The sequence below is a fragment of the Bacillus rossius genome, chromosome 8, assembly GCF_032445375.1.
Source record: "Bacillus rossius redtenbacheri isolate Brsri chromosome 8, Brsri_v3, whole genome shotgun sequence".
Taxonomy (NCBI): domain Eukaryota; kingdom Metazoa; phylum Arthropoda; class Insecta; order Phasmatodea; family Bacillidae; genus Bacillus; species Bacillus rossius.
The window spans coordinates 16,931,364-16,955,998 of NC_086336.1; the positions used below are offsets into that span (position 1 = coordinate 16,931,364).

General features: G+C 38.1%; 1 protein-coding gene across 1 annotated transcript in view; it reads left to right on the plus strand.

The window, feature by feature from the left end:
- The window catches only part of LOC134535536 (programmed cell death 6-interacting protein), a 109,620-nt gene that overhangs the window by 1,882 nt on the left and 83,103 nt on the right, over nucleotides 1-24,635 (plus strand). The window contains exon 2 of the mRNA XM_063374685.1: nucleotides 14,483-14,601. Coding sequence (XP_063230755.1) covers nucleotides 14,483-14,601 — 119 coding nt within the window. The remainder of the gene's footprint in view (nucleotides 1-14,482; nucleotides 14,602-24,635) is intronic.

The following is a 24,635-nucleotide window of genomic DNA, read 5'->3' on the forward strand; positions in this document are numbered from 1 at the left end:
TCACGTCTCACGAACACACGGCAAAATAACAAAAATGGCGCCGCTCGAATGGTTCCACAGGTCTTGTATTGCAAAATTAAAAAATTCGATATCTCCTAAAGTATTTGGAATTTCTTATCTCCGCCGATATTAATGAAAAGAGGAAGTTGAAGAGCATATCATAAAGGTATTTTCGGTTTTTTAACATTTTTTTTTTGCAAATACCGCTCAAATATAATGATGAAATTTAAAAATTCGATATCTCCTAACGTATTTGGAATTTCTTACCTCCGCCACTTTTAATGAAAAGAGGAAGTTGAAGAGCATAAAATAAAGGTATTTTCGGATTTTTAACATTTTTTTTCGGAAATACCGCCCAAGTAAATATTTACCGAATTTTCAAATTTCATCATATGTAGTAAAGCGGTATTTGCGAAAAGAAAAGTTAAAAATCCGAAAATACCTTTAGTAGATGCTCTTCAACTTCCTCTTTTCATTAAAAGTGGCGGAGATAAGAAATTCCAAATACTTTCGAAGATATCGAATTTTTAAATTTCATCACAATTATACCAGTGCATTCATGTGGCATTCCGCGTTGTTTCTTGTTTACGAGTATTTTTTTTTTTATTGGATAATGATGTCACGTGATTGATCGTGATAGGCCAGAATTCAAATGAACCAATACGTGTTTATTTAGTTCATTTATTGGTTTAAAACTGTGTTTAATTACCGCCTCCAACTTAGGCGAGTTTTTAACGTTTCGGTAAATATGTAGTGTACGAATAAGCGCCAAAAAAAATTCTTACAAATATAAAATAACTTCCATTAACTTATATGCTTTTTTACGTCCTCTTTTCATAACCGCCTGCGGAGATAAAAAATTCCAATTACTTTTGGAGATATCGCCGTTCTTATTTTGCAATACAAGCCCTATGTAATCATTCAACAGACGCCATTTTATATTTTGCCGTGTGTGCGTGAATGCCTAAATAACAGAAATTTTCCATTAGGTAAGGTTAGTTACATTATAAATACTTCAAAATAAACGGAAATTAAAAATAATATCAATTAATTTTACTTGTATGGTTTTAAGTATTTATAATGTAACTGACCTGACCTAACAAAACGGGACAAAGGTAGATTATGTCAGGTCAGCTACAGTATAAATACTTTGAAACTGAACGGACATTAAAAATAATAAAAATTAATTTGAATGGTTGTTTAGTTTTAAAGTATTTATAATGTAGCTGACCTGACCTGACCTGACCTAACAAACCGGGAAAAAGGATGAACAGTAGGAACTAACGTAATTTTCTTTTTACGTGATGTAGTCGTTCAACTACGTCGCGAAAAAAAAAAAATCATACTTGTAAACAAGCAACAATGGTGAACGCGGGAAGCCTACGATTCCCTTATCCTTCTGGACATACCCGAATACTCACGTTGGCAAGCCTTCTTTCAACAGACGAGAGGCAAACGCCCGATCGTCCATCTTCGGTTTTTTTTTGTTTATTGTAAATAAATATGCAACTCATGAAAACTAATGGTCAATTAGGTTATGTTAGCTACATTATAAATACTTTAAAACATTGTGGATGGTTGATTGATTTGGTTAGGATAGCTACATTAAAAATACTGTCAAATCATGTAAACGGTTTACTAGCGCTGGATAGCTACATATTAAAAAGTTATTTGCTAAGCAACCATAAAATGATTTTACAGTTTTTTTAATGTAGCTATAATTACCTAATATAACCAACCATCCACAATGTTTTAAAATATTTATAATGTAGCTTTTAATGAAAAGAGGAAGTTGAAGAGCGTCTAATTATGGTATTTTCGGATTTTTAAAATTTTTTTTTTCGCAAATACTGCTCAACTACATATTTACCGAGACCTCCCTTTTAACTCACTTCCCCCCCCCTCCCCTTTAGCATTCTTCTCAGATCCTTTGCATCTTTCACTCCTACCTTCTCTTCAGCCAACCCATTCCTCTCCCTTCGTGTCTTGCCAATAAAACCGTTCCTACCCCTTTCCGTTCGCTTCCAGTCCCTCTGGATATTCTATCCGTGATCTTTCCGCTCTTTATACCAACCTCTGTTATCCTAGTCCCCAACTGCTCCCAGCCCCCCTCCTTTTATTACCTTATACAGTCTGACTAACCGCTCTACCCTTCTCCTTCCTTGTAATGCTTCCCGCACTAGCTCCTTAATCATCCCTCTTGCCCGTCTGTTTTTCTTCCACATACCGTCGCCCACCTCGCTGCTCTAGGCTGTACCTTCTACAGCTCCCTTACCTTAGTCACTAGGTAGGGGTCGCAGATTACGGCCCCGTACTTCATCACTGGCCCGAACAGAGGGTAAGTTAGCTTCGAATCCAGTATACATGTTCGAAGCGGTACCATCATTACAGAACCGTGCCATAAAACTTTGGTAATTTGACAAAAGACTTACGTGCAATAACAGCCTAACACAACTTGATGCATAATTAAAGTTCTCCTACGAAACAAAGATTTTGTAGAATATTAATGTAACTGAACCTCACTTTACACAAAAAATTATGATCTCTTACGAAAGGAAGCCTTTGTTGATTATTAATGTATCTTAACCTGACTTAACACAAAAATTATGACGTCTTACAAAATGAAGCATTTGAAGAATGCTAATGTAACTTAACTTAATATCATATTGTAAGAAAATAAGGTAAATATGTAGTTGAGCGGTATTTGCGGAAAAAAAATGTTAAAAATCCGAAAATACCTTTATTAGACGCTCTTCAACTTCCTCTTTTCATTAAAAGCGGCGGAGGTAAGAAATTACAAATACTTTAGAAGATATTAAATTTTTAAATTTCATCGTATGTAGTTGAGTGGTATTTGCGAAAAAAAATGTTAAAAGACCGAAAATACCTTTATTAGATGCTCTTCAACTTCCTCTTTTCATTAAAAGCGGCGGAGATAAGAAATTCCAAATACTTTAGAAGATATCGCCGTTCTTATTTTGCATTCAAGACCTGTGTTTATCATTCGACCGCCGTCATTTTTTTATTTTGCCGTGTGTTTGTGAATGCCTAATTAATGAAAATGGTCGATTAGGTCAGGTCAGTTACATTATAAATACTTTGAAACTAAGCGTACTTTAAAAATAATATGAAATAATTTCAATGGTTCTTTAGTTTTAAAGTATTTATAATGTAACTGACCTGACCTAACAAACCGGGACAAAGGATGAAAAGTAACAACTCACGTAAAATTTTTTTGTTACTTATTACTTTAGCAACAATAAAAAATAAGACTTTAAAATTAGAAAATGTTAAAAACTCGCCTAAGTTGGAGGCGGTAATTAAACACAGTTTTAAAACAATAAATGAACTAAATAATCACGTATTGGTTCATTTGAATTCTGGCCTATCACGATCAATCACGTGACATCATTATCCAATAAAAAAATAGATACTCGTAAACAAAAAACAATGCGGAATGCCACATGAATGCACTGATATAATTGTGATGAAATTTAAAAATTCAATATCTCCTAAAGTATTTGGAATTTCTTATCTCCGCCGCTTTTAATGAAAAGAGGAAGTTGAAGAGAATCTACTAAAGGTATTTTCGGATTTTTAACATTTTTTTTTTGCAAATACTGCTCAAATACATATGATGAAATTTAAAAATTTGATATCTCCTAAAGTATTTGGAATTTCTTACCTCCGCCGCTTTTAATGAAAAGAGGAAGTTAAAGAGCATAGAATAAAAGTATTTTCAGATTTTTAACATTTTTTCTCGAAAATACCGCCCAACTACATATTTACCGAAAATAATGCTATTACAAAATTTGACAACTGTATTCTAGTTTTTCTTTCAGGGCCCCTTAAAACTTACATTTCATACCTCCGTCACAAAATAAATTGCTAAGTGTAGGACTCCTTAAAAAATAAAAGTGAATTTATACCCTATACAGAAATAGTGTACCTTACCGTACACACTCGTGGGTGTAATCCAGTGTATCAGCTTTGTGGGGACCTACTCTGGTTTTCATTTTATGGTTTCTAGGTTTGATAAGTTTATTCTGTTGTACACATTGTAGTACTGTCACATTTTTTTCTATTAGTACTTTAACAATATAGGTATTTGACAAACTCTTATGCATTAGAATCATAATTGGGTATAGATTTCATAAAATTTACATGTAAGACAATTGGATGGTCTTAAAATGAAATATGAGTATGTTTTAGTTGCCATCAGTTATGAATTGGGTGTAAAATTATTAATCATCCTGAATTACTATATATTTAGTTTGAATGTGATGAGAACCAAAATAACTAATGTACAGTAATAAAAAACCTGGTATAAACCTAAAAAACCTGGTTTAAACAAAAAAAATCTGGTTGTTTGGTTTTTTTTTTTTCCAATCCTGTCTCCCTCCCATAGTAAGTAGGATCACCCCTTTCCCCTTCCCCTCTTTCTGGCACAAAACGCTCCACCATCTGCTCTAGCAAGTCTCTCGACGCGGCCCATTTTTCATCAAGTCCCCTAATCTTTACCCATCTACTATACTCCCTGTAAAGTTAACCATTAGAGCTGTTCAGTGTGTACAAGTTTGCATTTAGCTATTAGACATGTCATGTTATATAGATATAGGTATAGGCACAATGAGCCAATGCTCCTGCTAAATGCTACTGCTACCTGCACCACGATGAAACTGCTTATACCCTGCTGGCAAGCTTAGTACAGTTGGCATACAAGAGGTGACACAGTACTTGTCATGTTATCATAAGATGTTATTAGTTAATGCTGTATGTAATTGACTGGATAACCATTTTCTTTGTGTATTCACACATGCATGTAAGTATTTTAATATACTAACATTATCAAAAACTTAATTTATTACCAATAAATATTGACATCGCATTTGGCACTCTGCCTATGCACATATGTTATGCCTTTGATTGGTTTGCATAATTTGTAACTGCCAATAGCGTGCACTGTGCTGATTGGTAGCGGATCAGCATACGACCAAATTAAAATTAACCATGCCCGTCGATACAGCTCTCTCTGCCAATCTGCTGCAGGTCTGCAGTTGTGTGACTGGTAACTTGGCCTATCAGATGCCAAATCAACAACTGTAGGGCACGTGGGCACTGCAGACCACTAGCTCATGGTGCCATGCCTTGATATTGCTGCCTGCTGCCCTCTGGGAGGACTCGCCCCCACCTCCAGTGCATGCTGTCGCACGTGCAACGGCTGTACCAACCTCTGCCCCCACACATGTGGCACGTGCGTAAGAAGTGGTGTCACATGATGCCATGCCTGATCTGTGGTATACGACTCATGCGTTACTGGCTTGCTCATGAGCCATTGGGTGTGTGGAAAGGTTCAGGCAGCCACACTCGTTGCACAGTGTAATTGGCAGAACACCAGGTATTTTGGCCGGCTTTCAGGGAGGGTATGCGAGGCCCTGGCTAACGAGTCCTCAAGTTGTAGGGTGAGAGTTGCGAAAGGTGTACGTAATTCTGGAAGAACAGAAACTGCTCAAGTTCAGCTGAGAGGCTGGTGGTGATATCAGCAGATCTGCGATTTTGCGATTTTGCGATTTTCCTGAAACTATATTCGTTAAAAATACGATACGAAGATATGCTACATCGGATAACTGAAACATTATGATGATAGGTGAATGACTATTAAAGAAGATAGTTATAAGTAAAACAATTTTTTTGTTGGATCACTACGATGATAGTCTCTAGAAGTTGTAAACGTGTTGGAACAAGTCACTTTAGCCTCAAGGAACATATTTATTTCAAGAAGTGTTATTGGAAAATGTATGATGACTTAATCTGAGTTAGACAAAAATTAGTTCTAAGGAAGTTTTCTGTAACAGAGTTATTACTGAATGACACTTATATCGATGAGTTATGACGAAGATGTAATATTAATGCATGGCTGTACATTTTGTGCTGAATGAATATTGCTAAGAATGAAGTCTGGTTTGAAAGAGACCAATACTTTGAGTAGTCCAAGAAGAAGTCTACTAATTTTGACGTGGATTGTGACAAAGACATACACAGCATTGACCTTGATGTACGAAGATATAACGTGATGGTAGTTGTTCCAGGATACCAAAGAATTAAAGTTCTACAACACTCCAGAGTATTTGCTTCTACTGAAGGTGGTGCTTTAGGAGATGGTCCAGGTGATCTAGAAGAATCAGAAGACTAGGCAGAGGGAGATTCTGGTTTTGTGTGCCCAGCAGACTTGGATAATTCAAGATCCGTGACAGTTGCAGTTGACGACGCTGAGGAAGGTTCTGAATACAATAGTTCCCACCTAGAAAATCTACTAGCCATTGGACAGTCGAGGTATTTTATAATAGGAAGGTAGTTTGGTAACTGAACTGATCAGTCATCATCGGAACTATTTTGAATCATAACTTTGTGTTATTTTGTTGTTTATAAGATTAAATATGATACTGTTCTTAATAATCTATTGCTTTCGCAATATTGCGACACATCGATAATGTTACGAACGTGAGCAAGGCCGGGACACGTGCAGGTGCAGAGTTGGCTGGCGGCTGCCGCAACATAATATGCGCAGTGCGTGCCTGGAAGATAACTAGGATTGTCGCTTTCCCCCCTCCTTCCCACCACTCCCCGTGCAGCGCCGGTAGTTTGACATCCAAAACCTGACAGCTGCGGAGTTACGCGAGCCGCCGACACGTGTTTCAAGAGATTTCTGCCGTCGGGATAAGGCGGAATGACGCGACTGGCCACAGCCGCGCTCGGGAGTTCTGGAAGGTGTCTGGGCTGATATAAAAGCCGGGGGACGCCGGCGGAGTGTGGCGACGGAGTCCTGCGATGGAGAATCACGAGGGGTGCTGCGGCGAGAGTTGCGCCAGAGGTGCGGCCCAGCGAGGCGTGTGGATTGTGAGAAACGAGTGACTGGAGGAAGCAACATTTTTTTTTAAGTACAATTGATTAATTGGCATTTTTAGATTATTAGCTAGTAATATAAATAGTGGCAATAAATAAAACTCTGTGTGATAAAAATAATTTATTTGAGCTATCCTTTACGAACCCGCAGTAAATCATAACATTTTTGGTGTAGAAGTGGGATAGCCCTAATTTAAAGAATTTAAGATTACATACTTTATAGTGAATTAAAATTTAATTAGAATTTCGAGATTGCAACAAGTATTAGGAACTGTAGTTAGTTTTAAGTGTAGTAGTTGGGAAATTAGTGTTAGTGTTTAGTAGGGGTTTTGGTTAGATCGTAGAAGAAATTACAGTGTCGTCATAAGACATTAGTGTTAGGCTTGTAGTATATGTGAACAAGAAAGATGGCTGCAGATGAGCTTAAGAATGTCCTGGCATTCTTGGCCGAACTGAAGAGTGGCCAGGAGAAAATGGAAAATAGGCTGGACGAGATGAAGAGTGGCCAGGAAGAAATGAAGAATGAAATGAAGAGTAGCCAGGAGAAAATGGAAAATAGGCTGGACGAGATGAAGAGTGGCCAGGAAGAAATGAAGAATGAAATGAAGAGTAGCCAGGAGAAAATGGAAAATAGGCTGGACGAGATGAAGAGTGGCCAGGAAGAAATGAAGAATATGATAACTGCCGAGAGGAGATGAAGAATGCTATGAAGACCGAGATCGAAGACATCAAGAAAAACCAAGAAGATATGTGGAATGAAATATTTGCTGCACAAGAAGAAATGAAGAAGAAGTTTGTTGAAACCAGCAACCAGTTGGAAGGCAAAGTACAGTGTTTGGAGCAACATGTAGCAGAACATGAAGAACTAGTAGCGCAACAGTTGACTAAACTCGAGCAGGCTACTGAAAAGCGAGTATCAGCGGTAACCGAAGAGTGGCGTTGGATGCTCAAGGAAGCTACATCTGCTACAAAACGGAGTAATTCTGAAGACATGAAGGTGGAAGGCACAACTGGTCTCCCAAAATTCAAGCCTTCCACCTTTGATGGCCAATCGTCGTGGGCGACAGTTTGAGGCAGCTGCTGAAGTAAATGGGTGGGACGATGAAGAAAAGGCTACGGCACTCGTCTTGGCCCTGCGAGGATCTCCACTAGAGCTGCTGCAGACCATACTAGTTACGGACCAGAAAGAATATGGGGTATTAGTTAAGAGGCCCTTGAGTTGAGGTATGGCGACCGACACATGGGCAAGGTGTACAGAACAGCCCTGAAGACACGTCAACAGAGATCTACGGAAACCCTCCAAGAGCTCGTAGCCAACATCGAGCGACTCGTGCACCTTGCCTACCCAGAAGCACTAACAGAGTTCCGCCAGCAGCTAGCCACTAGTGCTTTTATAGACGGGACTTAGAGATGCGGAGGTTCAACAAACTCTTCGTTTGGCCCGCCACAAAAACATTCGCGATGCTCTTGTTCATGCCCTGGAAATCGAAGGTGCCTGCATTGCCTCAATAAACATGAGTATCAGAGCGAGACAGGCCGTGATAGAACCTTACCACCAAGCGAATAGCCGCTCAGATACTAACGAAGATATTATACTTGGAACACTGAAGAAGTTGTTAAATGGTTCTCAGTTTCAGAAAACAAGGGGAAGACAGCGGTGCTTCGTCTGCAAAGAGCTAGGACACATCCGGCGTGAGTGTCCGAATCGTGGTAGGAAGCCCAAGGGAGAAGTACAACGCTGTGAGACAACAATCGAACAGGAGAAGAGTCTACCGGTCCGACGAAGAAGAGGTCGTCCACGAATTTACATGCTTTGAGAAAGAGGGCACGTCCAACATGACTGCCCGAATCGTGTGAAGAAACCGAAGGAGGAAGGACATCGATGTGACAGCAGGATTAAGGAGAGTGGTAACTCACTGGTTAAAGGAACGGATAGTCGCCTACGGTGTTCTCTTTCTGCGTGCCGACAAGGGCATTCTCGAGGAGGTGCCCGGCATGGGAACGTGTTCAGCGGGGTTGCCTAATGGAAAGGGAAGTGCCACAGCAACAGGTGCGGAAGAGTGAGACCCATAGTCACCGCAAAGCTGGCCTACGGACCCGAAGAGTGGGAGGATTGCCGCGATGTTATATCTGTCAGGAAGTGGGCCATATTCAGTACACCTGCCCGCTGTGTAGGATGGCTTCACCGCATAGATCACAACAGCGCAGTGTTACCTGTTCGGGATGAACAGGTTTAAGGAGGGGGCAATGTTACTAACGTGAGCAAGGCCGCGACACATGCAGATGCAGAGCTGGCTGGAGGCTGGCGCAACATGAGATGCACCGTGCGCGCCTGGAAGATAACAAGGATATTCGCTTTCCTCCCTCCTTCCCACCACTCCTTGTGCGGCGCCATTAGTTTGACATCCGAAACCTGACAGCTGCGGAGTTACGCGAGCCGCCGACATGTGTTTCGAGAGATTTCTGCCATTGGGATGGCGCAGAATGACGCGACTGGCCCCAGCCGCGCTCGGGAGTTCTGGAAGGTGTCTGGGCTGATATATAAAAGCCGGGAGATGCCGGTCTGAGAGAGTTCAGAGTGAGGTCGGGAGTTTTCCCGCGGCGGAGTTTCCGGGCGATAGAGTGGCGAAGTCCCTGGACGAAGGTTCCAGGGCGAAGAGTTCAGTTCCAGGCGATAGTGTTGCGGGCGCGTCAGAGTTCCGAGTGAAGTTCTGAGCGAGGCGTCGAGTGGGATCTCGGCGAAGGGGAAGTGCGACGGCGGCGGCGGAGTGTGGTGACGGAGTCCTGCGACGGAGGACCACGAGGGATGCTGCGGCGAGAGTTGCGCCAGAGGTGCGGCCCAGCGAGGCGTGTGGATTGTGAGAAACGAGTGATTGGAGGAAGCAACATTTTTTTAAGTACAATTGATTAAATGGCATTTTTAGATTATTAGCTAGTAATGTAAATAGTGGCAATAAATAAAACTGTGTGTGATAAAAATCTTTATTTGGGCTATCCTTTATGAACCCGTAGTAAATCGTAACAATAGGTTATAATCTGTCTGGTTACACATTAAATTCACACACGAACATGAGTTAAAAAATAATGACCATATATAAATATTAATAATTTATTTAGTTTGTTTAATTTGTATGTTTTAATACATGTTAACTAGTGTTCCAGCTCTCCATATACTGATCTTTACCTGGATAATTATTGGAGGATATGATAAGCACTGATGACATTATATTTAATTTCAACGTTGCTTTTCTATGAATTTTGAATATTGCTATTGATTGTCCACGATATTATTACGTATTGGAGGACAGAGCTGAATCTCCAACCACCAATTAAATCTAAACCAAATTACTGATACAACACTGTTAGTTATAAAAATAGATTTTATAACCTAACATGTGTACAAATTTATATTGTTCTTGTTATATGTAACATTTCTCACTTGTGAAAAGTTTGTATTCAACCTCAGAAATTGAACAAGCCAGATCAGATCAGATCAGTGAATGATCTGACCACTCAAGCGCTGTGGCCTCAGGATGTTTATGAACGTCGTAGAATTAAGGAGTACATGTGGAGTGAAACCCAGGTTGTCACGGCCCAAGTGGCAACAGTTTCATCCCAGCCAACTTGACAAAGTTTCACCATTCAAGTTGAGTAGGATGGCAGCCAATTACCTCAATTCAAGTGTAACTTTGAAGTGAACAATCATGGTGTCAACTAAGCAAAATGTGAATGTGTGTTTATCCTCTGTCACTACTTCACAAAGGATATTGCAAGATGCTCCTAGGGCCTCTCGCCTAATGATTCACTTCTGTGTTCACAGCTTTTTTTTCTCTCTTGTCACATTGTTTTTTTGTGGATTTCAAGTTTCTGTATTAGCATACATCCGCGACCACACTCACATATTCCAAAAGCAAATCTGCCATCCTAACCAACATTCAAGTCACTAATGGTGCTAATCAATGTTGACTAAGTTCACTTGTACAAGTGTACTTGGCCCAAGTACACTTAGTCTGTGTCAGTCAGGCTTAAAATAAGCAACAAAAATAATCCACAAAGTCCAATAATCTGGATTTATAGCCTACTAGCTGCAATACCCGGCGTTGCCCGGGCTGAACACAGGGTGAAGGGGACCTTTTTCGAAATCAGATGTAGTTAGTAATTGTCTTCTTAATTTGAAGTGTGAAATTTAATTTATATCACTTTCAGATCCCGACAGACGTTCTGCCAGTTTATAGTTATTTACCTGGACTGTATGTAATTTAGACTTTATAAAGCAATATAGAAAAAAGCTGAAAAATAAGAGATTACTAATATTGAAAAGATTCCATTATCTAGCTAATGCTCGGCCTGCATTGCAATGCCTCATTCAGTTTTGTTTTGTAATATGTTTGAAGTAGTTCCACATACACAAATCATCTATCCATCTCTCTAAATATGCATATATTTATCTCTATCTACATCTATCTACATATCTATGTATCTCTATCTCTATTTATCTCTTTATATCTACATATATACTTCCCACTATCTCTTTATCTAACCCATTTCATTCTCTATACCTCGCTCTATCTCAACTTATCTCTCCGTCTCTATCTCACTCTATATATATCTCTATATCTGTCTCTCTTTTATATTTAAATTAATTGTGTCATGCGTGCGCACTTATACAGCAAAAACAGACGAAGTGCCGCTATATAAAATGAAATAAACACATTTTTTGACACAATTCGTGCTCCAACTATTGAAAAATAGTTATACTGTCTCAGTAACCTTCATGGGCATGCGCATAACAAATCACCAAAATTTCATCGCAATCGGATGAATAGTATAGGAACGCATACGGCACAAACAAACGAAAATTAAATACATGACAAACGCATCAAACGGTGGTGCGTTTAAAATTCAAGGCAACTCTATCTATTGACGAAGTTAAGAACAAAACTGTTATTAGCGCCTTTGTTTTGCTAGCTGCTGCGAGCTCCACTAAGCGGACTGGTCTCACCAAGGAGAAAAATATTAATTTGCTAGACCTTACTATGTGTATAATCGTGTGTCAGACATAGAGAAATGACACTCACTATATTTATGTCTATGACCTATGATTTTTTCTGTTATAAAATGAAACTTATCACTTTTTCACTTCCTTAGGGATGGAATTTCATATTAATATGGGGTCTATGTTTTAATCCAGGTTATAATCTAGCTGTAGGCCAAATTTCATTCAAATACATTCAGTAGTTTTTACGTGAAAGAGTAACAAACATCCATACTTACAAACTTTCGCGTTTATAATATTAGTAGGATATACACAGTCAAATTAATTTCAATCTGGTATGAATCTAAAGGTTACTGTAATTAGACAAAATAATATTAAGTGGCACATCCAGCTCCTTGCAAAAAGGAGAAGGGGTTTGGGTATTCGTAAAATTATACTTTTTCATTTTTGCCAAAAAAGTTATTATGTTATATAAGCTGTGGTGAGAAGATTGAATGGATGCAGTAATTTGAGCTCTGCAAGCCACTCCACCCCCTCCTGTTGGCACTCTGATACCATTAAATAAGAGCTTGAGAATATGATTGTAAATGTGTTGATTCACAAAATGATATTAATCCTTCACTGCCACCTAACCAACATAATTTATGAGTATGAATCATAGGATTTACCTATTAATTATGAACACTTTTTGCAGCTGTGACAGTTTTAAAATAACGTTTAGTATTATCTGTTAATAATCCGGGTTTTTGGCGGGGTAAAACCCAGATTTTTCACAAACGTGGCGGACATTGCTACAGCGTGTGGGTTTTCTCTGGGTACTCCCATTTCCTCCACTAATTCATTACGTCGCTGCTTCATATCCTGTCTCATTTCACCTCTCACACTCCAGGCTAGCTGAAATCACAGGTCTGTCCCTGGTGTAGGGCAGCTGGCTCCTGTGAGTGTCAGCCCCGTTCCATCCATGTAGACCCTGCCTCAGGCGGGAAACTATGTGCCAATTTTTTCAATTATCTGGTGAGAGAATTTGTCATCTAACAACAAATGCAACGGAAATATCGGAAATGCTCTGAAATATTAGTAATGACCATGTGAGACTGAGCCTTTAACTATTCTACTTCACAAATTTGAATGAAATTTGGTATTTAAGAACGAGTTTTCATAGAAAAATTAAAATGTAATAAATAATTGTTAGTGAACCCTAAGAGAATGTTAAACTTCTAGAATATTGTATAGCATGAAAGGGACTTTCTAGAAAGAATCGCAAGACTGCCATCATGCAGTGATAGTTGTTACACAGACATAACTACAAATAAGCCAGGAATTTGCAAGTGTTTTGCTTTCTAGATTGAAAATATGTGTGTGTGTGCGCACGTGCATGTGTGTGCATGTGTTTGTAAGAGAGAGAGAGAGAGAGAGACTGTTCTCATTTTTGCTTCATGTATTACGTTTGCAAAGATAACACACCACTCCCTAACGTCTTAGCTCCAAGGTTGTGTTGGATGTATAGGTATTGTTAACCATAACTGATCATGGTTCAGCAGTTTTATAGTTATTAGAGTGCAGCGCAGTTGTAAATGTGTTGTGGAGTGAAAGACAGTGATTGTCCTGGTGCTGGTTGACCTCGCCTGATTGGACCAGTGCCAGAGTATGATGTCATTCATCCCATTCCCGCCCGGCAGTTTGAGTGGGTTTGTGCGCACAGGCTGCTAGGCGGCAATTCCTGGTTCCATAGTTGCCCCACACAACTTGCTCTTGATGGATCACCTACGTTTGTTAAAATGAGCCCTAGCGTGAAATTTTGTTAATGAATATTATGCTGTTATTTTGTCTCTGTTATTTTATGAAAGTGTTCTTTCAGAATGATTTATTATTTGAAAATACTTGTAGAAATTTTTTAAATAGTGTCCAGACAAGTAGCTAACTTTTTTTTAAATGATGAATACAAGTAAAGTGAAATATTCCAGAATGAAGTGTGCAGATTATTTTGACCAGTATGATCATGGCTGGTACAATAGTTAAATATTTTTCCTAAATGCATGAACGTTCAGAGTAGTGTATGCAAGGTGCCACCCTTAACTTCTTTCTGTCTTTCTTTCTCTCTTTCTGTATCACTTTCTGTATCCCTTTTCTCTATTCCTTTCTCTCTTTCTATTTCTTCCTCTCTCACTTTCTCTATCTTTCTCATTTTCATTCTCTTTCTCATATTCTCTTTCTTTCTCTCTGTTTCTTTCTCTTTTCTTTCTCTCTGTTTCTTTCTCTTTTCTTTCTCTCTGTTTCTTTCTCTTTTCTTTCTCTCTGTTTCTTTCTCTTTTCTTTCTCTCTGTTTCTTTCTCTTTTCTTTCTCTCTTCTCTTTCTCTCTTCCCTCCTTTCCCTTTTCATTTCACTCTTCCCTTTGTTCTTCCTTTACCTCTTTCTTTCTCTGTTACTTTCTCTATTTCTCTATTATAAACTTTATTTCTATTTCTTACACTCATCCCTTTTCTCTTCCTTTTCTTGAAAAGAAGACAAATGTGCATGCCCACTAGGTATTTCCAATCAGCCTTTATTTTTCTTAATGACAGATATACTTTCTTTTGTTGCAGTTACTTCGATCAGTTGACTGCTTTAGAAACTAAAATACCACCACAGGAGGTCCAGATTCCTTTTAAATGGAAGGATGCGTTTGATAAAGGATCAATTTTTGGAGGGAGAATAAGCTTGAGTGAGTACTGTTGTTTGATTTATCAAGGTATGTTTTGTATTTTTACCATGAATGCTATAATAGTGGTTATGTCTGTGAAAATTTCTCATTTTCATGTATACTTAACATCATTGTGTAGTATGACCCATTTTACAATGACCTTTCAAATTAGCAATAATTTGCATAAGATATTTGTAAACTGTGCACTGTGGCACAATTACAGGGACATAGTTTTTACATAATAAGAAGTAATTTGGGATAACAAAGTAGTAATGTTTTACAGTGAAAGGACTTTAATCAGGCATGTTAGAGACCACAGAAATGCCACATTAGCTACTTTGGCAGATTTTTGAACGTCATTATAGTTTTAATGGGAATTCCAATTGTGAAAATTTGAAATGTAACACTCCAGAAAACAGGAATCACTTTAATGACATGAAAACTGAGAGTAATGATGAACTCTTGAGTGAACTAAAAATTCCGGCAGCATGGTAATACGTCTTGGCAGCCAAGTTAAACAATTGGAATCCACCAAAAAAAATCAGATTGGGAGCGGCTTGATTGGTACCTGATTAAATAATGTGCATTACCATAGATAAAATGAACTGAACCATAGAATGCTAGATTAAAGACCTTTTACTGTACATGGTTTTTAATCTTGAAGTCATAATATTAATTGCATTGTTAAGTTTTATGGTTATATTTTTTTTGTTACATGGTATTTTTATCATAGTAAAGAAAAAATTATCATTGTTCTCTGGAGTAATACTTGATACTCTACCACTTCTCGTTTGTAGGTACACCTATCCTTACTTAGCACAACTAATTTGTTCCTAAAAATACTAGTGTTATTCGAAATCACGTATTCTGAAGCATTAGTTTCCATAAACAGCAAGGCTTATTTATTTAATATGTTCCAAAATTGTGTACGAAAATATACTTTTCGTAATATAAATGTGTAGAATAACACTCAACTGTAAATATGTCACACGATTTATCTTTATATACGCCTGCCATCGCACTTTGTATGACAAATACGACACCGCGTAACGGGAGTCGACTGGCTGACTTCCCCCCCCCACCGGAATGACCTTCAACTCACGTCGCGTACCTTTCCAAACCATCCTTAACTGACAGTGAAACCGATATTACTGTACGGGTAATTACATTTTATTTGTCAAAAATTAAAGTTCTCATTCACGTATCACCACCTGGTTCACACCAATCCTGTCAGGCCAATGATTATTTTTTTTTGTTGCAACATTCATTTAAGAACCTTTTCCATGTGAATCATCTGTTCATTTCTGTTCTGGTATTCATTGTCAAATATATTCCCGCTAGTACAACCAAAAGCTTCAGACTTATATAATCTTTTGATAAGAGTCCTTATTTCATACGATTGTGCGCACAGTTGACTTGCTTAAAACTAAAGTGCGACCAGCATAAGCGTGGCCTTCGTGACAATCTGTATGCCGTAATACTTCTAGTTTTGTCTCAAATACTTGAACACGATGCATTATGAGTGATCAAGCATGTACAGTTACCGGCAGCTGAATGGGCAGATGTTGCTTTTGTTTAAGTGAATTCCCTGCCACTGGCTAGACTGTGTTCACGGCCCGGTTTGCGGCCAGGCGACAACGGTACGACACGGCTGCATACGCGCAGACGTAAAAACATTTGATCTTTTACACTTCATAGCTGCAATTTAACTTGCCATAGCTGATGTTTGTACAACAGCCTATAGCATAGTCAGACCTGCGCGCGCATCTCTTCCCCCCTTGTTTGGCTAACTTGTGCTGGGGATCTTTAAGGTTTCACAAGGATATGAGAAATGAACAGAAACAAAGGTGTGATTCCATCTGAATATAATTACTCCATACTTAGTAAACTGATGACAAATATTAAAAAATATTAACATACAATATCAGTTACGTACTTAAAGAGCTCTCAGGTATATTCAGAAAGAAGAAAAATATGGGCTGGCCCTAAATCAGATTATAAAAAGGTTTCATTAAAAAAAATACATAAACCAATAAAAAAATACAAATATGTTTAAACCATCCCAGTATATATTCTTAAAGTCCAGAAATGATGTTTATCTGAGGAACTTCGTCTGATGGCATAATTTAAGAAAGTTCAAAACGGGTTAATAGATACAGTAGCACTGGAGGTCGGTGCTTCGCTTCCCGGAGATCAATCGTGAACATGATGCCAGGGCGCCTGTGTGTTGTTGAGGAAGGGTGGTGAAAATGCTAATTCGGCGTCCGGCTCTTGGACCCTGTCTGCGAGCAGTCCGAATCAAACCTGATCAGAACTAGTACACAGACAGTTAGCAAACTGGGCAGAAAATGCCCGCAAAAGGTAAGGTGAGGTTGGGCAATGTCGCAGATCCTAACTCACCAGACAGGGAAGTTGGCTTCTATTTTCTGAACTGTAGCAAGACCGGATCTGCAGCTCGTGGATACGCGGCAGTCGCGGGCGTTCCCCTCATTTCAAAAAAATTATTTAAAAGAAAATAACTACTATGTTGATAACTGTACAGACAGACTAAACTACATAAATAAATTTACAGGGATCGCCTCCCTTGTCTAATCGACTACATCGTTGGTTGCGGCCGGATGGAAGTCTTGCAGTGTGTCTCGTCGATCCGCTGGTAATCACAAACAGTCCGTCGGGAATCGCGACGCAAAGTGTCTGGCGAAGAGCCGCGTCTCGTAATTAAAAGTAAATGTTCAATCAAAAGTGGAGGGGTAGACTGGGGGGTCCTGACCGAAAGGTTCCGAAGTTCCCCGAGTGGGAATCGTAAAAAACTCTGACTTAAATCTCGAAGTTGGTAGCACTGGCTGATTTTAGCGCTACATGTTGAGGGGTGTCTGAAATAAAAAAGGAATCAACTTGCCCGAGACTTTTGCTATAGCCTGGGGCTAAAGCTGCAGTCGGGTGCTGCACTCTGGCGGCCTACAGGGGAAGGGAGCTGTGAGGTTAGCAAGGTTGCCACCAGATGTCGCAGGGGTCAGCTTCATGAGCTGGCCACAAGAGAAGAAGTTACTATGTCCGCCGCTAGATGTCGTGTGTGGTCCATACTTGCACATATTTTTTCTATGATAAGTCGGCCTTGAAAACGGCCAACGCTTGGCGGGGTTCACTGGAGGACAATGATCCTGGGCTAAATTCTTAGAACCGAAGGGTGCTGGGAGGGGTGGGGGGTGCAACGACGCTGGGAACAGGCGTCCTAGCCGTGACTTTCGAGGAGAGAACCTAAGACGTATGCGTGACGGTAAAAGCTATGGTAAGCTCATCTCTGAGAAATGGTAACAACTCGTCCAGAGCTGCTGTATGCAGTTTTAGTCATGTAGGGAAGTAATGTTACAGGCCGGGGACGTGACTGCAAGCGGGAGAAATGTCAAACGGGCTGCCAACCATGTCTTAGATTTGCAAAAGATCAGATAGGTCCCTGAGAAAAGGTGCCTCAGTCTACTGAAACAAAGTTTAACTACGTAGAGTACACCAGCCTAACAAAGTGTAAATCACCCAATTGTAACCAAATTATAAAGAAAAATAAAATTTACAAAGGTGATTTAAAATTATAATAACAATTTTAAAAAAATATGTCGAAATACCTCATTTCCGGCACAATCTGTATCCTCTCGGCAGATCTGTTGTTTCCAGAAGTTGAAACAGACTTCGTGGCATTGTGCCCGACTTAATTTTTTTGCCTGCTGAGATTTTGTGTTAACTGAAATTTACAGACGTGCTATTCAAGACTGGGGCAGTAAAATTAACATTGCGCTAAATGAATCTGAAGATGTGCTAAGTGAGGGATAGGTGTACAGTAAAACCTTGTGAAGAAATATTACAAGGGACTGAATAATAAAAACTTTTTAACAGGGAAATCTTCTTAAAAGGGAAATAGTACAGATCAGTTGCTGTACATATAAAAAATCATTTAAATGACATACTTAGGATAAGAGCTGTTTTTTCAGCTTTCTCTTTTAAAATTCAGCTATTTATGAGGATTCCATTACCAAAAATATTTGTTTTTGGTTAAAAGCCTTGCGTTACTTTTAAATGTTTATTATGGAATCAAGTAATTATTCAAAAAATTGAATTACCTTTTAAGTTACAATTAATATCTCACATTGGAGATCCTCAGAGGCCCTGGTGCAATCTGTACAGTGTTTGCCTCTGATTTTATTTTTTAATGGTAGTAGGAAGGTCATTAGGTCTATTGGCATCATTGCACTTTTAGATGTAAAAAAAACTGCGTCAGAATTTTCCCTAGTTGCATTGAATCACATGGGCTGTTGTCCCATGCTCTTTGTACAATGACGCACTTGGTGTTAAATAGATCCAGCAGATTGAGCTAACTTCAACTCAGTTAGCATTCTTGGTACTAGTGGTAACCTCTGTGGTTATGTTTTTGCAGCATTCTCTAATTTTGCTTCAAGGGTATTACAAAATTTATAAATTTTTCAGTACAATTCTTTGTCGTAAATACGTGTATGTATATTGTACTGAAAATATACCAGGTAATAAATAGTTTACTTATGGATTAACTCTGAATAATAACATGTTTACCGTGATGGACCGGAAACAAAAAATCATGAATGTTTGCAGGTTTTTTGTTTACAGCAGTAAGCTCAATAAACATCTCGGTCATGAACGACCGAAATAAATGCCATTTTAGAAATATTATAACCAAAATACATTGAAAATTGCTGATGAAGCATACACTACAAATCGTCACCTTTTAAATAAACTCTTTATTGCAATACACCATCACTCAAAACCATTTCTCCCCCTCCAATTGTGTGTGTGATTTTCTGCGACGGTTTTTCTACGCAAGGCACGAGTTTTCACATCCTGAGCTTTTTTAAGTCATTTTAGGTTTTTTCAGCAAGTGTAGATGATTGCTACCGCAAACCTTTGGCTATCATTGCAATGTCTTCTTACAGAAAAACAGAATCACAAAGCACAATCCACATGTAAGATGTCCGTTATTCCTTTAAGCAGTAGGAGCTCAACCAACCTTGGAGCTTGAAGGAACATGTGCAATATGCAGCATTGCCATGCGGCATTGTCAAATTTTGAATAAGTCTCATACAATGATTTTTCAACACACGTTTTACGAAAAATTGTGCACAATTTACGGGTAAATACGATATAAGTCCAGGCCAAAAATGGAAATCATAGCAAGCCGACTAAAATGTTCATCTTTACGTCCACCATAGAAAATTTTTACCACAGTGCTCAACAAACAATGAAACTGAATTAGCTCACATATTGCTGTACCAGTTGCATCATGTGTCATGTAATCAGGTCAACGAATGGCTAGTTGTTTATTTTTGTTGTGTATTCACCAGAAATTATGCCTTGAATGAGGGAAATGGTGTACAGATGGAACAGCCTCACAAAGGATACAAATACAAGCAGATGATAGGTCGAAAAATATATTGTAACAGCGTGCTGCGTGTGGCCAAGATTTGATGGTCATGTTTATTATTGTTTTGAAACAATGGTCCTAAAGTTTAACAATAAATAACGTTTAAGAGTGTAAAGATAAACTTTATTACAAATTTTATTCCTGAAATGATAAATGTTAAATGTAGAAAGCATGTATAAACGCAAATCTTTCCAATGGGAAAAAATAATATGGATATATGAAATGATTGAGGTAATAATTATATAAATGTTAGAAACGGGAAATTGTATTATGCAGGAATGTCTAAGTGAGTTTTACTGTACACCTATCCCCAACTTAGCACGTCTTCAGATTGCGCAGATTCATTTAGTGCGATGTTAATTTTACTGTCCCAGTTTTTAATAGCACGTCTGTAAATTTCAGTTAACACGAAATCTCCGCAGGCAAAAAAATAGTCAGGCACAATGCCATGAAGTATGTTTCAACTTCTGTAAACAACAGATGTGCCGTGAGATACAGTTAGCCAAAGAAGGGAGGAAGAGATGCGCGCGCAGGTCTGACTACGCTATAGGCTGTTGTACAAACATCAGCTATGGCAAGTTAAATTGCGACTATGAAGTGTATAAGATCAAATGTTTTTACGTCTGCGCGTATGCCATAGTGCCATACCGTTGTTGCCTGGCCACAGACCGGGCCGTGAACTCAGTCTAGCCAGTGGCAGGGAATTCACTTAAACAAGAGCAACGTCTGCCCATTCAGCTGCCGGTTACTGTACATGCTTGATCACTCATAATGCATCGTGTTCAAGTATTTGAGACAAAACTAGAAGTATTACGGCACACAGATTGTCACAAAGGCCACGCTTATGTTGGTCGCACTTAAGTTTTAAGCAAGTCAACTGTGCGCACAATCATATGTTTATATAAGTCTGATGCTTTTGGTTGTACTAGCGGGAATATATTTGACATTAGCTACCAGAACAGAAATGAACAGATGATTCACATGGAAATGGTTCTTAAATGAATGTTGCAACGAAAAAAATAATCATTGGCCTGACAGGATTGGTGTGAACCAGGTGGTGATACGCGAATAAGAACTTTAAGTTTTGACAAATAACACGTAATTATCCGGACAGTAATATCAGTTTCACAGTCAGTAAAGGATGGTTTGGAAAGGTACGCGACGTGAGTTGAAGGTCATGCCCGGTGGGGGGGGGGGGGGGGGAAGGCAGTCAGCCAGTCGCCTGACGATAAAGTACATAACCACGTATCTCCTGTTACGTGGTGTCGTGTTTGTGATACAAAGTGTGATGGGAGGCATATAAAGATAAATCATGTGACATATTTATAGTTGAGTGTTATTCTACGCATTTATATTACGTAAAGTATATTTTCCTACACAATTTTAGAACAGATTAAATAAATTAGTCTTGCTGTTTATGTAAACTAGTGTCCTTCAGAATACACGATTTCGAATAACACGAGCATTTTTAGGAACAAATTAGTCATGCTAATTGAGGGATAGGTGTATTTTAAATGGAGTGCCATTAAGTTATTAAGTTACATTTGATCATTTTATTATTCCACACAACTTTTCTATCTTTAACCTAAATCCTTGTGTTAGTAGTTAAGATCTTAAATGCACGTCAGGGCAAAGTCCCAAGAACTCTGAGGAAGTGTGCATCACAGCTATGGAGGGATAAGACACATATGTATATAATTGGAGTCTTAACTACCTGCCTAAGTGTGCCTATATCTAAACCTATATGAACTAAAGAGGGGGATATTTACAGGTGGGCAAATGTAAGAGGTTGGTTCTTTTTTATCTAATGGTTTTTGTTAAGGTTATTTATTTAAGTACATAATGGGTTACAGACTTTGGAATTATTTTGTAATACATATATTGTTTCTTAAATGTTACTTCAGAGGAAGGTGTAAAGGTGCGTCAGTGTTGCAGGTATTTTCAGTTGTAATGGTAGATTATCGAGGTTTGAATCAACCAGTTGTATAGGGAATCTAGTGAAAGAAGTTAAAAAGGGGGTCAATTCTGTATTATTGCTCAGTTGGTAAAATTCGTTATTTACACAACATTTATAGTAGTGACCATAGACAAAGCTTACAGTGTTCGTATTTGATATTTAAGTGGCAAGTCATGGACCAAAAAATGGATATTGTTTATGCCATGTAGCACTGCTGAGTGGTGCAGTCAAATGTTGGACCAAAATTTTCCATAAGGAGTTCTTCTCATGAGCCTCCCTCCCTTCCTCCATAAGTCGTGGCATTAAGCTGATAACTTAAAATTTAGTTAGTTTTCACCAATTTTCTCTCTTGTAACGTAATATTTTTGAATGGTTTAACTTTTAATTATTAATTTACATTATTATCTAAATTATTTGCTACAATCTAAATTATAAACAAAGTATTAAAAAAGATATGTGCTATTTAGCTTCTCAAAATGCTTGTTCAGACCAGGGGAAAATAAAATCCCTGAAGTAAATGAAGTTTTTGGACAGTGAGCAATTTATTTGAGTTTCATTTAAAAGTAGATTATATTATAACCTAGTATGAAATTGCAATGCACTTGCATTGCAGTGACCAATAGTATAATATATTATACTCACTTTAAAATTTTATGACCGTTACGAAAACACAACGGTATCTGACAATTTAAATCATCATCTTTGCTGATTTCACTTCAAGATCTGTCTGACGTGGGTTGAAACTTCTTTTCCTTGATTGTCTTCCTTCAGCAGTGCCATCTGTTTTAAGCATGAAGCAGTAGTCTGCTGTCATCTTTACATCCCACCTGGCCTGGTATCTCTTTTCCATGTCCTTTATGTCCTGGTGAAAACATTCTCCTTGTTCTTCACTGACATCGCCGAGTTCGCAGGGAAAAAATCAATATTTTAATGTAAGAAGTGAAATTTCACACTCATGTTTCATTCTAATTTCCTGAAATCCTCCAACATTTCTTTAACCATTTTTCTTGTACTGTGGATGTTTTTTGTTACGTAAAATGTTGCCCACAACTTCTTTAAAAGAAACCCAGACCTTTTTTTTCTACAGAATTCATTGTATTTTCGAACATATTGTCTTTCATTAATTTTCTGATCTGCTTTCCCACAAAGACCCCTTCTTTTAGTTTCCCTTAAGATATTTTAGGAAATTTTGTTATCAAATACTGGGTTACAGTCTCCTTCTTTTGGAAGTGCTTTAGTGAACTGCTTCATTAATCCGAGTTTAATTTGAGGAGGAGGTAATAGTACCTTGCTTATTGCACAAGTGGTTGGTACATTTATTATGTTCTGTGAACCGGGTTGTAGGGTTTTTCTTTTGGGCCAGTCTGTCTGCATATACTGTTGCTTTTTGGCTCTGCTGTCCCATTCACAAATAAAACACGGCATTTTTGTGTAGCCAGATTGTAGACCAAGTAGCATACCAACAACTGTTAAATCACTGCAAATTGTCCATGAATGTTTTTCATAGTTCATGCATTTTAGCAGAACTTAAGATGCACTGAATGTATAATGGGTAATGAACCAAAGAAAATTCCATTATTTAAAATTACACCTTTGATACTACTTTTGGACGAGTCTATAAATAACTTCCACTCACTTGTAAGTGATGTTAAAGAAATTCAATAACTCTCAATATCACAACAATAAATCAGAGAGTCGTCTTCTTTAAGGAATTTTATTAATTCCTTTTCTCGAATCCTATACCAAGAGAATGAAACTCCAGGTAGTGGGAGATTTTTTGCTTTCAATCTTGGTCCAAGCAATTGAGCAGCAGTTAAGTTACAAGTTCTACAAATATAACAGAACACGTTTGGGTTATTTAAACACTTACTGGAACTTATTTCTCAAATATAACCTCAAACTACAGCAAGTAAATTACTGTTTTTCTCCTAAAGCCAGCTGGGTGTAACAAGTTTGCCAACTATTCCCTCTTACAAAATAAAATTTCCCCTTCACCATATAAATTCCCTTTGTAAAAGTTATGTTTAAATAAAAAATGAGCTCAGTTTGAAAGGGAAAAAAGAAAAGAAAAAACTGTACATGATTAAAAGGATTCCAGATCTGGAATCAGTGCAAAAAAATACTTTAGGAACACCTATCAGAGAATCATAGAGTATCATGTTGCATAGTGTAATTGGCTTTTAGCATTGAATTTTTTTTTTTAGAAAGACTAAAACTGAAATAATAGTGTCAGTGTACACTATAGTATGGTCTTAAAGAAATCAGTAAATATTCAAATTAAAGAAAAGAAAGCTTAAGTATAATTAAAGTATACAAAATAAGATTTTTAAGTTTGACATCCCAGGTAGTTTCATCTGACAACAGTGGGTGCCATTTACTCTGCACTGCAATCTGAAGCATGTTACAGACTATAAATACAGCAACAGAATCAGAAAGCAAATGCGTGGGAGGAAGTGTAGGTAATTATAATGGGAAGCAAAGTAAACTGAAACTGGAAATAATGAAAGTATTACTTCAACCAGCAGGCAAGTGAACCTTAGAGTTCTTTCACTTATAAACACACTTGGTTTCACTATATTACCTGCTTGAATTTTTTTTACTAACTTAAGCAAATGCCTGAATTTTATTTAGTGCAGGAAAGGGTGATTTTATATT